Source organism: Panthera uncia (assembly GCF_023721935.1).
Source record: "Panthera uncia isolate 11264 chromosome A3 unlocalized genomic scaffold, Puncia_PCG_1.0 HiC_scaffold_11, whole genome shotgun sequence".
NCBI lineage: Eukaryota > Metazoa > Chordata > Mammalia > Carnivora > Felidae > Panthera > Panthera uncia.
The window spans coordinates 11,642,323-11,656,504 of NW_026057578.1; the positions used below are offsets into that span (position 1 = coordinate 11,642,323).

The following is a 14,182-nucleotide window of genomic DNA, read 5'->3' on the forward strand; positions in this document are numbered from 1 at the left end:
CATTTCTAACTCACATTAGTCCATTTCACATAAATTGTCACATTTCCTGCTGGAGAGCCATCTTCAAACAAATGTCTTTCTAAGAAACTTATTTTCCTCAAATTTTGAACAAGTTTATCTCCCTCCCTCCAAAAAATTAGAAAATAAAAATTTTATATGCTCTAATATAATATCACAGTGTCATGTTTTTAAGCAAAGATCAAATCAACTTCCTCAGCATTGTTTTTTAAATTAAAAAAATTTTTTATTTAAAAAAATGTTTATTTATTTATTCTGAGAGAGAGAGAGAGAGAGAGAGAGAGAGAGAGAGAGAGAATATATCCCAAGCAGGCTCCGGCTGTCGGCACGGGGCCCGACGCAATCTCATGGCTGACGCCATGACCTGAGTGGAAATCAAGAGTAGGGTACTTAACTGACTGAGCCACCCGGGCACTCCCACTTCACATTGTTTTGAAATATTCTCTTTTATCTGCGTATAGTTCTTTTAAGATTTGTTTATAAAATGAAAGTGTGAAAGACACTGACTTTTAACTTCTTCTTGCCTGTTCCTTTTAAAAAAAAATTTTTTTTTTTAACGTTTATTTATTTTTGAGACTGAGAAAGACAGAGCATGAACAGGGGAGGGTCAGAGAGAGAGGGAGACACAGAATCTGAAACAGGCACCAGACTCTGAGCTGTCAGCACAGATGTGGGGCTCGAACTCACAGACCGTGAGATCATGACCTGAGCCGAAGTCGGACGCTCAACCGACTGAGCCCCCCAGGCGCCCCTGGACTGAACAGTTTAAAATATTTATGTTTTAGTATCCAGGTGGAAAACTAAAGATTTAATTAGTATGTTTTAACAAAACTCTAATGACTAAATTTAACTCATTTACTAAGTTATCAATAATGACAGTGGTCATATTAATAATAGATGATGTTAACAACAACAAGGAACACCATCGATTATTTAATGTGGTGGGTCATGCTCTGCATACATTCTTTCATTTTGTCCAAACCTTCAAACAACCCAGGAGGTAGGGTTTGGGGGATTTTTTTGTTTTTAATTTTGACTCTACCCAAAAGACACCTGTAGGAGGCAGTGCATGATTAGACCTATGTCTCTCTGGCTCTAAAGTCCAGGCTCTTTTCCTCTGTCGAAGGGTAGGCCAAACTTTCCAACCTTCACAATTTTTAATCACATTCACAAAATAACTGATGTATTACTAATATTTTAAGTTGAGTCACTTTTTTATTTTAAAACTGAAGTACAGGGGCGCCTGGGTGGCGCAGTCGGTTAAGCGTCCGACTTCAGCCAGGTCACGATCTCGCGGTCCGTGAGTTCGAGCCCCGCGTCAGGCTCTGGGCTGATGGCTCGGAGCCTGGAGCCTGTTTCCGACTCTGTGTCTCCCTCTCTCTCTGCCCCTCCCCCGTTCATGCTCTGTCTCTCTCTGTCCCCAAAATAAATAAAAAACGTTGGAAAAAAAAAAATTAAAAAAAAATTAAAACTGAAGTACATTTATTTATTTATTTATTTATTTATTAATTACATTTGAGAGAGAGACAGAGAGACAGAGAGCGAGTAGGGGAGGGACAGAGAGACAGAGACAGAATCTGAAGCAGGCTCCAAGCTCCGAGCCATCAGCACAGACCCCAACGCAGGGCTTGAAGTCACGAACCACGAGATCATGACCTGAGCTGAAGTTGGAAGCCCAACCGACTGAGCCACCCAGGCGCCCCTAAAACTTAAGTACATTTAAAGAGGGGCACCTGGATAGCTCAGTTAGTTGAGCATCTGACTCCTGATTTTGGCTCAGGCCATGATCTCACAGTGCACAGGATCAAGCCCCACACTGGGCTCTGTGCTGACAGCATGGAGCCTGCTTGGGATTCCCCCCACCCCATCTCTCTCTGCCTCCCCTCTGCTCTTGCACAGGTGTGGGCGTGCACGTGTGCGCTCTCCCTCTCTGTCTCAAAAATAAATAAACTTAAAACGTCAAGAAAAAGACACCCCTCCCCCACCCCCCACATACACACAAACTGGCTTAAAAGTGAGAAGCTCCCGCCCAGGCAGAATGAGTCCCACTGGAAGCTGGAGGGCAGAGACCAGAAATGCTGGGGCAAGGCGGGGAAGTGGGCAAGGGCCGGTGAGGCCGCTCTCTAGGCTGAGGAGCCAAGAATGAGCAGAGTAACTGTGGGACTAGACTAGGTGATGGGTCAGAAGGAGCTGGAGGGCTGGGGAAGGATGAGGCTCCAGTCTGGGAAGGAGAAGCTGGGCCAGGGAGATGGCGGAAAGAAAAGGAGTCCGGGGATAAGGGGACATCAGAGGGGGAGTTAGGGCAGGACACTGAGAGGGGAGACCCTGAAGGATGGAGAGGCCGAAGGAGGGACAAAAGCCGCACATGGGAAGCTGAGAATCAAAAGGCTTGGGACACGCTGTCCTCTTAACATGTGTCAGTCTGTGTCCAAAAAGAAGAGTCAATATATTGCCCGCGTACACTTAAAAATCACTTTGGCCATCACTTCCTAGGAAAAGTAACCCTCTGTGGAAAATACTAGTTTAATAAGCCACACGGCCTGAAACCAGTAAAGCGACCCACTAAGTGCTACGTGCGCCCCTCTCCCTCAGGCAGCGCACCCCCGGGGTGCTCACACAGAGCCACCACTGCAAGGTCAAAACCCAAGCTCTCAAGGAGCTGGTCTCACCGACTCAGGCAGCCACCTAGACCGAAAGCACCAGCGCGTGCCTGGGCCTTACCTTGTGTAAAGAATATCCTGACTCAAATATAATAGGAGGAAGCAGGAGAAGGAAAAACATATTTGGACGAAACATTTCTTCTTCCTGTAAATGTAAAATGGGTATTTTCAGAAGCATGGAAGTTACACATTAAGAAATAAAATCCGTCAGTGAAGAGCCAAAGTAATTGTTCTCGTAGGCCCTGTGGAAATATTTAATGTTTAAAAAAGAACCTGATGATAGAACCAAGCAGCAGAAGAAACCAAAGACACCACAAAACCTGCACTAATAAATGTAGGACAAGTGATTTTATTTTATTTTTTATTTTTTTTATTTTTTGTAATATATGAAATTTATTGTCAAATTGGTTTCCATACAACACCCAGTGGACAAGTGATTTTAAAGGTGACCAGCAAAATAAGTAAGAATGAAGTGCTTCCAAACACACCCTGTATGCTTTTTATTCTTTACTTAGGAAGTTAATATTAATACAGAAGACATTTCAATGAAAACAGAACGCTTACAAAAACAAGTCCACAAACTGAAATCCTCCAGAAAAAAAGTTAACAGTAAGCCTTAGAACAATCCACTTGGAGGAAGACTAAACCCTATCCACGTTTAAAATTGCCCTGGCCTTTTCTCTGCCTGTCACAGACAACTGTGCCACTTTCTAAACCTGGCTGTGATGAAGTAATGCCCATCTGATGCCCTTGTGACTCGGGACATGGCTATAAAGTCAGCCCCTTGCTATGCTTCCAGATTCAAATATTAAGTGCCATTATGATAGGTATTTCTAGAATATGGCCATCTTGGGAGGAATGACATCACAATTTCATGTTCTATATTAACATCTCTAATTGTTGGTGTATCAGGGGGAAAATCCATATTGGTCTTCAAATCCGAAATGACTACATGTAACACAGAGTCTCCTTAACACTGCAAAATTAGGCCCTTTTTCATAGGAAAATTTCATGCTACAGTCTTGACAGTCTGATTTCTTGTCAAAATCCCTATTCAGAAGAATGGTTAAGTGTATTCTTACAACTGTACAGCTGTTGCCATAAAGCCTAAAACAACATTCAAAGGCTCAAACTAGAAGCAAATGATGGCTGCTGAAAATGCCTTATTAAGTCTTAAAATAGCTGCCTGAGCAACAAGCTCATGCCTCAGACTGGGACCACGTGAAAAGAAACGGGCCGGTCTGTGTGTTGTGGGGCAACCTATCCTCAGGATCTGCGCAGGGGACCACTGTATAGAACCCACCTGCAGTGGGTTGCACAGGGTCCTCCAGCCTTAATCCATGTCCACCTGGAACCCCAGAATGTGACTTTCGTTGCAAAGAGGGTCCTTGCAGATGTAATTAAGGGAAGAATCCAGATGGGATCACACTGGATGGGTGGGCCCTAAACCCAGTGAGAGTGTCCTTATAAGAGACAGAAAAGGACACACAGACACAAAGGACATGTGAAGACAGAGGAGAAAGGGGTTATGTTGCCACAGCCAAGGAATGCTTGGGACCACCAGAAGCTACAAAGCTAATGAAGGATTCTCTCCTACCACCTGGACTTGCTCCCAGAGGGAACACGGCCCTGCCAACATCCTGTGTTCAGATTTCTGGCCTCTACAACTCTGAGAGAATAACTCTCTGGGGTCTTAAGCCAACCGGTTTTGGTAATTTGTGACCATAGCCACAGGAAATGCATGTACCGCCTTGCAGTGAATAGTGTTACAGAAAGATCCCAGGTTCTTTTTGGCAACACCTCCCCGCAGATGGTATAAGGTGATTTTAGGTGATACTTGAGCAGTGGATGCCATATACCACTGATGCCCCCAGATTGAGAAAGTCCACTCTTTTTGATTCATTTTCTGGTCTCAATTAAGTCAAAGACACCACAGTTTGGCGTTATAGGCAGTAAAGCCTCTCTCCAATGTGCTGATCTCCCTTTCTGACAGAACGGGCTTGATCTCAGGGGCTTCAGCAGGCATCTCTACTCCTTTGTTTTTATCATATTTATTTATAAAAATATTGGTTTCCACAGTGTTATAATGTTTCCTTTAAAAGAAACATATATAGCACACCAGCATTCACAACATTATTCACAGCAGCCAAAAGGGAGAAACAACCCAACGGTCCATCAACAGGTGAATGGATCAACAAAGACCCGTATATATTATTCAGCCACAAAAAGGAAGGAAATTCTGACACAAACTACAGTATGAATGAATTTAAAAACATCACACTAAGTAAAATAAACCAGACACAGAAGGACAAATGTATGATTCTACTTATATAAAGTACCTAGAATAGGTAAATTCATAAAGCTAGAAAGTAGAATGGGGGCTACGAAAACAATAGAAAATACTGAAAAAATAGAAACCAGAACAGACTGTGGGGCGGGGGGACTGGGGAGTTGTTTACTGGGTAGAGTTTCTGTCTGGGATGATGCAACAGTTCTGGAAACAGATAATGGTGGTGAGTATACAACACTGTGAACGGTATTTAACCCCAGTGCAATGTACACTTAAAAATAACTAAGACGCTATTTTACGTTATGTATATATATATATATATAGTTTTAAATGCAGATTTATTATTTTGAGAGGGAGGGAGAGAGAGAGAGACAGAGACAGAGATAGAGACAGAGAGAGACAGGGAGGGGCAGAGACAGAGAAAGACTCCCAAGCAGGCTCCAGCTGTCAGCGCGGAGCCTCGGGGGCTTGGGGCTCAATCCCACTAACCAAACTGTGAGAGATCAAGAGTCAGTAGGTTAACCACTTAACATACTGAGCCACTTGGGCACCCCTATGTTATGTATATTTTACCACAACAAGAGCCTTAAAAAAAAACTACTACAAGAAAATGTATATACATAAAAAAAGCAAGTTGCTTTCAAGAAATAAATATGTAAGCACATGATAACACACGCGGAAGGCAGGCCCAGCGGGACGGTCTGGCCAAAGAACTGCAGGCAATGAACACCAAGCTCCTTGTTTTTCTTATCTTGCTCCCGGCAGCACCTGGTTTCCAAACAGGTGTCCTGCTTCCTGCTTTGGCTTTCCACAAACACCTGTTCCTCCAGGAAGCCTGCCCCATCTCTCAGAGGGCCTGATAGACCCCTTCTCTGAGGTCAAGCCCAGGCTGCCTGGAAGGCTCTTTAGGCACTCCATTACCTTCACTACCCAACTCTGGTTCACTTGCCTGTACTATTAAATATATTACTATTATTTAACTTGAAAAGTAACATGTATTGAACAATAGATTCAACAAAACCGAAGCATATCAAACTCAAAAGTGGAAGACGATCTCCCCCCACCTCCTCTGTTCCCACCACTCCGAACAGGGGCCACCATCTCCCAGGCCTCCCTGGCCACACAGCACTCCCGGAAGGGGCAGCCGCTGGATCTCTGCAGGGTGGAATGTGGGCCTGGTGCTAAGAGAGTTTCTGGAGGCGGGTTGGGGGACGGGGCTGGATGGGTGACCGGCATCAAGGAGGCCACTTGCTGGGAGGAGCACTGGGTGTTCTATGTAAGTGATGAATCTCTGGGTTCTGCTCCTGAAACCAGTACTACACTGTATGTTAACTAACTTGAATTTAAATAAATGTATTAAACATAAAATAAATTTAAATAACATATAAGTTCCAAAAGAAAAAAAAGTTTCTGCTTCTTCAAGAGAAGCTCGAGATTCAGATTTCTATGTGAAATTCCCAGAAAGTTATATAGATAGAAAATATTTTAAAATAAAGCTAATGCTTTTTAATTGTTTAAAAGTCAATTCCAATTTTGAGCAACTGATTTTAAATCAAGCACAATCAAAACACATCAGGCTGTATCTAGGAGTAGGGCAAGGGTTACAGTCTGTGTCCCCTGCCCTAGAATGAGCCACTGTGAGGGTGACTCAATTTAACCAGTTGTAGGAGGGCAGAGACATCATTCACAGTGGGCTCTAGTGAGGCCTGCCCAGTCCCTTCCCCAGCTCAGGGGAGTTCTGTAATGGCAGGAGCTCAACATAGATTTTGAGATTCCATTTAATACATACAACATTTCCTAAGTATTATTTGTAACAGTTTCAAATTGTGTTTTAGGTCAGACTGTGCGACTTGTTTTGCACATTTTACACTCTACAGTTTCACAGGTAAACGAATCCTAGCACCTAGAAGCAGAATCAAAATAGGAAGAGTTTGAATGGGATGAAGTGTAGCCACATAACTCTTTAAGATTTTCAAATGAACCCTGTTCCCCTCCTCAAAATCAATTCCGTCACATACTTTTTAATCTCAGTACTTACTATGGATGTACACACATTTAAGTTCGAGTTTCACTTAGTCCTTGTACCACAAGATGATGCTCACGCTCTACCCACTGTGTGAACATGAGGGTATGAACACCCACACCCTGAGGACAGCACAGTATGGCGGAGAACAGAGAACACACGGGGCCAGCAGGGCTGGACAGAAGGCTCAACTACTTTCTAGCTCTGTGATGTTGGACGTGTCTCAACCTCTCTGTGGTCGCTTTCTTTATCTGTAATACCAGAGTGATGACAGAATGTGGTCATCTACATCATGTGGTTGTCATGAGGACAACATGAGCTACAGTGTATAAAGCATACTGTAAGCTCTGGCGCTGGACAAATACATTTTATCTTCCACTGTCAGCGGTAACCACTGATACATGTTTTATGCTAATTAGAGACTTTCCCCCAGAGAGCAGGTTAGTCTAAGGTGATAAAAATGCAAATAAATAACAAAAGAGGACACTGAGTGCTCCCATGTTAACTCGTGAGATTTATACTTTTTCAGAGAAGTCCGAGGTAATGATATCAACCCTAATCCAACAGAACGTTAAAAAATTCACGGGACAATATAAACTTCCCTCATGGTGAAGCAATGATAAGCCACCGTAACTAACCATCAGTGCTCCTAAAATTAAAGATAATCAACAAAAATCGTAAGTTGGGTAAACCTACCTTCCAATTTGCCAATTTTTTAAACTCTATAATTTTTATAACTGCTCCCATGAGAATACCTGGAAGAGAAAATGTAAAGTTGAACATAATTTAATTTATGAGAAAGATTACTCAGGTTTATCATCGTACAGAATCTGATTATTATGTCTTTAAATAGCTTTTATGGGTTTCTGCAAGTCTTATGTCTGAAAACCTAAGAATGGAAATCAGTGTGACGTTCTCAGTCACAAGTTCCTTTCTCATTTGCATCTCAGGTAAACGTACCGTTAATGAAGTCAACGACAATCTGGGGGCAGGGGTGCAGCTGGGGAAACGGAAAGCTTGACAAAACCAGACCCAAGGACAGTCTTTCCGCCTGTCGGTTTGCTACATCCCCCCGTTTTCAATGTGAAACGACCAAAAGCTTACATGCTAAGTTTGCCTGATGCTGCTTTTCCTACCATTTTCAAAAAAGAATCCCAGATCACTTTCTTAGACTCAGATGGCAGCTCTATGTAGAGCGTTTCGTTAGAGATAAAACCCCGATGCTAAAAATAACCTAAAGTAAAAATTCTGTGAAATTCCTGGAACGAAACAGACCATCTAAGTTCAGGCGTGTTTCCTTAAGGCTGACAGGCTCATTACTCTCTCATAAAGAACCTACCAAAAATAATTCTCAAAGAAGCATCACGGGTACAATTTAAGATTGCTCTGTTACTCACTAGATAAATGATTTTTAACCCTGTTGCCTCCCTAGAATCACCATGGGAGCTTTTTATAAGAAAGACACCTGAGCAGCACTCCAGACCTCCTAAGTCACCATCTCCGGTAGGGGGTGATACAAAGCAAGCCTGAAGACCACTGTCCACGCTTACAGACAAAGACCCACTTCCCCCTGCAGAGGAAGGAGCTTTCCACGTCGACAACAGAAAGCTGAAGAAACACGCTTTGTGGGGTGGGGCGAGAAGACAATACGAAACAGAGAAGTTTATCAGGAAAAGGAATTGCACTAACACTCATTGCTGTGGGGGAGGGGTTTCAGGTGAAGAGAGGAGATAAGCAACTTGAACTTTATAAGCCTCTCTACTATTTGAACTGGTACATATTATTAAGACAGTAACAAAATTACTTCAAAAGATAGACGAAGACAAAATAGATCTGAGCTGTAAAGGGAGTCAATGAACCTATTTTCAAAACACAAGATGCCCAATTCAACTTTCCAGGTGGCATGAAAGCACTCGTTCTAACCTCTCCAGGGTTCCCCAGCTGCTTTTTATTTCTTATCTTTCCAAATTTTGTATACATTTTAAGGACTTCTTTTTTTAACGTTTGTTTTTGAGAGAGAGACAGAGAGACAGAGGGATCCATGCTACAAGGTGGATGAATCTTGAAAACATGCTAAGTGATGGGGCACCTGGGTGGCTCAGTCGGTTGAGCGTCCGACTTCAGCTCGGGTCATGATCTCATGGTCCGTGAGTTCAAGCTCCGTGTTGGGCTCTGTGTTGACAGCTCAGAGCCTGGAGCCTGCTTCAGATTCTGTGTCTTCCTCCCTCTGCCCCTCTCCTGCTCACACTCTGTGTCTCCCTCTCTCAAAAATAAACATTTGGGGCGTTTGGGTGGCTCAGTCGGTTGTGTCCAACTTCGGCTCAGGTCATGATCTCACGGTTCATGGGTTCGAGCCCTGCATCGGGTTCTGTGCTGACAGCTCGGATTCTGTGTCTCCCTCCCTCTGCCCCTTCCCCGCTTATGCTCTGTCTCTCTCTGTCTCTCAAAAATGAATAAAAGTTAAAAAAAAAAAAATTTTTTTTAAATGCTAAGTGAAAGAAGCCAGGCACAAAAGACATGTATTTTATGACCCATTTATATGAAATATGCAGGGTAGGCAAATTTATAGAGATAGAAATGGTTGTCTTGGGCTGGGGAAGAGGGGCTTGGCGGTGATAGCTAAAGGCAATAGGGTTTCTTTTTGGGGTGATGAAAATGTCTACAATCGATTGTGGTGATGGTTGCACAACTCTGCAAATATACTAAAACCCATCGGAGAGTACATTTTAAATGGGTAACTCATATGTGAATTATATATCTCAATAAACCTGTCACATTAAAAGAAAGGCTACAGATTGTACAAGTCCACTGATACAAAATGTGTGGAATTAGGCAAATCTACAGAGACAGGAAGCAGGATGGAGGTTGCCAGGGTAGGAGGAAAGGAGGAAATGGGAAGTGAATGCTAGTAGGTAGGTAGAGGGTTTCTTTTTGCAGCGATGAAAACGTTCTGTAATTAGATAGCAGTGATGTTGCACAGCCCTGTGAGCATATTGAAAACACTGAACTGTACACCCTAAAACTGTGAAGTTTACAGTATGTGAATTACATTTTAATTTTTTCAAGAGTCACAACTTTTTAAATCAGTCCCCAGATGATCGCTGTTTCCCATCGTGTGCTGCTCACAGCGGACTTGCAATGAACCTGTCAGTTCACGCCTCTTTGTGGAAGTGTGTTGCCCTAGGGCAGATCCAGAGACGATGAATGGCACAGCACATTTTTATCTCTTGAGGATGTTGCCAAATTGTCCTCCCAAGTGCTGCACCAATTCACACTGGGCACCAGAGGCTCCCCCATTCTCACGAACCCTGGGTATCATCCGAATAACACTGTTGCCCATATGATGGGCAAGAAGTTGCATTGCACTGTTTCACTTTGCATCTGACAGTTAATCTACATTCAGTAATCACTCCTGATTACTGGGGAAGTTGAACCTCTTTTCCTGGTTTCTGATTTCATTTTCAAAGCTAGCGCTTTTCTGCTCTACGAAAACCTCAACTTTCTCTTTCCCTTGTAAATATGTACCAAAGTTTAATACCATGGTTAATGCTTTTGTAATTACATATGGAGCAGCTGCATTTGAAAAATAATTATTCATAATTATTATTACATCTATTGATTATAATCATAATTATTCTATTGCCTAAGCTTGTTTCTATATTATTATTTATGAGGCATTGGAAAGCTTTGTAAAATATGATGTGATATTATCACTACTGTTACTATTACTACTTGAGCAATTCTCTTTAATTTTTTTTAATGTTTATTTACTTTTGAGAGGGAGAGAGGGAGAGAGGGAGAGAGAGAGAAAGAGAGAGAGAGAGACAGAGCATGAGCAGGGGAGGAGCAGAGACAAGGAGACACAGAATCTGATGCAGGCTCCAGGCTCTGAGCTGTCAGCGCAGAGCCTGACGTGGGTCTTGAACCCACGTGCCGTGAGATCATGACTGAGCTGAAGTCAGATGCTTAACTGACTGAGCTACCCAGGCGCCCCTAGGATTTGTCGCTTTAAGTTATTTCTAATCCTCCAGAGAATGCTTCAGGTATGAAGGCTCAGAGTTGAAGTAGCCAGTCTAATGGCTCAGAGCTAGCAAGGGACTCGACATCCTACCAGTTCATGACGCTAAGACACAGGCAGACTACACCTGCCTTTACAACCCGTGAACCCTCACCTCCCTCCCAGGGTGCAATGCTGCTCTACCAGCATCACTGTGCAACGATCCTGATAATTAATGTTGCAGGAAAAACATTGAAAATGTTTTAAGGAAGAAAATCAGGTTGCAAAACCTGATCCCAATTCCCTTAAAAAAGATGTACATATATATACATACACATATATATATTTGAACTGGTACATATATATATATATATATACACACACACACATAATATACATGTATGTATACGTGTGTGTGCATGTGTGTGTATATATATACATATATTAATTTGCCCTGTGTGAAAAAGAAGCACACACACATCCTATGTGCCAGGCACTGTGCTGATGTATAAAATACACATTATTTTAGTTCATCCCCACAGTTACCCTGCAAGGCAATAAACCATGGTAACACAGATGATAATATTAACAGCAGCAGCTAATAGTTACTGATTACTCAGCAGGCAGGCATCACACTAAGTGGCTTCTATGCATGAGCATGTTTAGTATGTGCAATTCTAGGACGTGAAGGCACCATCACCTGCACTTTACAGATAGGGAAACTGAGGCTAAGGCCCGGCATCACCTACCTAGTAAATAGCAGATACAGAGTTGTTTAAAAGTGAATTATTTTATCTTTATTTGACTATATAGCAGGTGCACATGGTACAAAATTTTTAAAGGTACCAAAGAGTATTCAATGAAAACTTGAGTCTCCAGGCTTTTTTTTTCTAGGTTTTTGCTATCACTGCCCTTCCCACCTGAGTAAATACATGATTTCCCATGTGTGCGGGGGCATCCAGAGGAAAAACCCCTGAAAGAGGGATGGGTGGATCAAGGTTACAGGCATTTTTAATTCTCACGCCGCGAGGCCTGCCCAGCTGTCTTCACACAGCCCATCTGTGTGAGCTGCTGAGAAGGCCAAGCTGAGTGCTCACACCTGTCCCCTTCTCCAGAAGAGCGTCGTCAGCTGCTGAGAGGCACCTTATCAGGAAGCTGTGCCCACCCTGCACCGGTTCACAGCCAATGACTAACAGGGCGTTAGGAGTCCAGCCCCTTCGCTCTAAAGAGGGACAACCACAGTGTGGGTTCTTGCCCCAGAGCCCTCCTACTGAGGCTCAGGCTGGGCTTAAACGGAGATCCCTGCCGGTGTTTGGCTCCTTCTCCTCCCCTAGTCTCGTGTCCTCACAGATTTATTCATGAAGAGGATCCCTCGATAAATTACATGTCCCAACCTCCTGTCTCAAGACTCTGCTTTTAGGCTCCCAACTTAAGACAACTGGTTACAAGAGCGGAGTGGTTCCAGGAAGCACACTCGAAGGATGCTCCCCGAGGAGGGAGGTGGATCTCTCAGCAGCCGGCTGGCAGTGAGGACCCCAACACTGGTGGGGAAGTACTGGTAGTCCCTCAGCTGGGGTAGCAGTGCCACTGCTAAGACTCCCTCGTGGTGACTGGGTTGGGACACGGGGTGGGAGGCAGTGGCTCAGGCAGCACGTGTGGTGTTGGAGAGGTTATGGGGGAAATAATGAGAACAGTGGAACGGTGTGGTTTTGCGGAGGGCCGCCAAGGTTTTTTGTTTTATGTTCTTACTTATTTTTGAAGGAGAGAGAGAGCAGGAGCGGAGAAGGAGCAGAAAGAGAGGGAGACGCAGAATTCGAAGCAGGCTCCAGGCTCTGAGCTGTCAGCACAGGGCCCGATGAAGGGCTCGAACTCACGAGCTGTGAGATCATGACCTGACCCGAAGTTGGACGCTCGACTGACTGAGCCACCCAGATGCGCCCCCCGCCCCGCCCCCCCCACCCCCCCGGCCAAGGTTTTGAAAAGAGAGAAGGACAGGCTCAGACAATCACCAACTGAGAGCAAAGTGAGAGTCGGAGGGCCTCCTTGGCAACATGTAAGCAGGCCCTCACCTGCTGCAGCTGGAGGGCTTCTAGAGCGAAGATCAGGCACGGGACTTAACTCCAAGAGTGGCAGATCTTGAGAAAGTTGAGCTCAAGAGGGTAAAGCTACGTACATCCTCTCCTACCAGGCCCTGCTAAGGAAGATGTGCGACTCTGAGACGTGGCGGAGGGTCATCTGGGGGAGATTTACATGAGCACCTTCAATCTCCAGATTCCTGTGGACCCTCTGGGCCAGCTGAAGTGCCCCCACCTCCCTGCTGGCATAAAGACCTCCCCAGGCTGTTTCAAGATTACACAGAAGTCCAAACAAGGCAGGCACCTTATGTTAACTCTTGCTCTCTGTCATTAACATAGTCCCAAAGGACCTAGACCATATGGACATTGCCCAGGACGACACCGTGGTCCACTAGACTAGGGGGACAGCATGCTAATCTGACACAACAAGCAAGAAGTGGCAAGTGGATGTCTTGATAAGACACCTAGGCTTCAGACGACAGAAAGTTTCAGGGGACCGCCCATCTGGGAAGGTAGGGGTCAAGTGGTCTGAAACATGACAAGACACTGCCTTCAAGTAAGAGACAAGATTTGCACCTTCCACCTCCCACCACTAAGAAGAAGCGCGATGCTGGGTAGGCCTCCTCCAGGCTTAGAGGCTATATATTCCACACTTGAGAAAACTACTTTGACCCATTTACTGGTTTGTGGGAGGTTGAGCGTTCTGAGTGGGGACCACAAGAAAGGGCCCCGCTGCAGTTCAAGCCGCCTGCCGCTTCTGCCACACCATCTGGCAGACCCCCTGGCCCCGGAAGTATCTGGGGTAGAAAGGGATGGTGTGTGACGTCTCGGGCAAGCCTCCATAGGAGGGCTCCTCAGCACAGATCCCTAGGGTTCTGGAACAAGGTCATGCCATTTGCAGCAGAGAACTACACGGCATTCGAAAAACACGGGAGGAAAAAACCCAAATAGTTCCTGGCATGCTACTGGGCTCTGGTAGAGACAGAGTATCTGAGCATGGGATGTCAAGTGCTCGTGTGCCCAGAACTGTGCTTCCTAAGTGGCGTTGCCATAACCACCCAGTTATAAGGCTGGGTGGGCCCAGCAGCAGTGCGTTGTAAGATCCAAGTGTTACATTAC

General features: G+C 44.5%; 1 protein-coding gene across 2 annotated transcripts in view; it reads right to left on the minus strand.

Annotated features, from left to right (window-relative positions):
• Positions 1–14,182, minus strand: part of SLC9A8 (solute carrier family 9 member A8) — a 68,009-nt gene that overhangs the window by 37,901 nt on the left and 15,926 nt on the right. For both annotated transcript variants that reach the window (XM_049650619.1, XM_049650620.1), the window contains 2 exons: positions 7,688–7,746; positions 2,740–2,823 (listed from right to left, as the gene is read on the minus strand). In XM_049650619.1, coding sequence (XP_049506576.1) covers positions 2,740–2,823; positions 7,688–7,746 — 143 coding nt within the window. The remainder of the gene's footprint in view (positions 1–2,739; positions 2,824–7,687; positions 7,747–14,182) is intronic.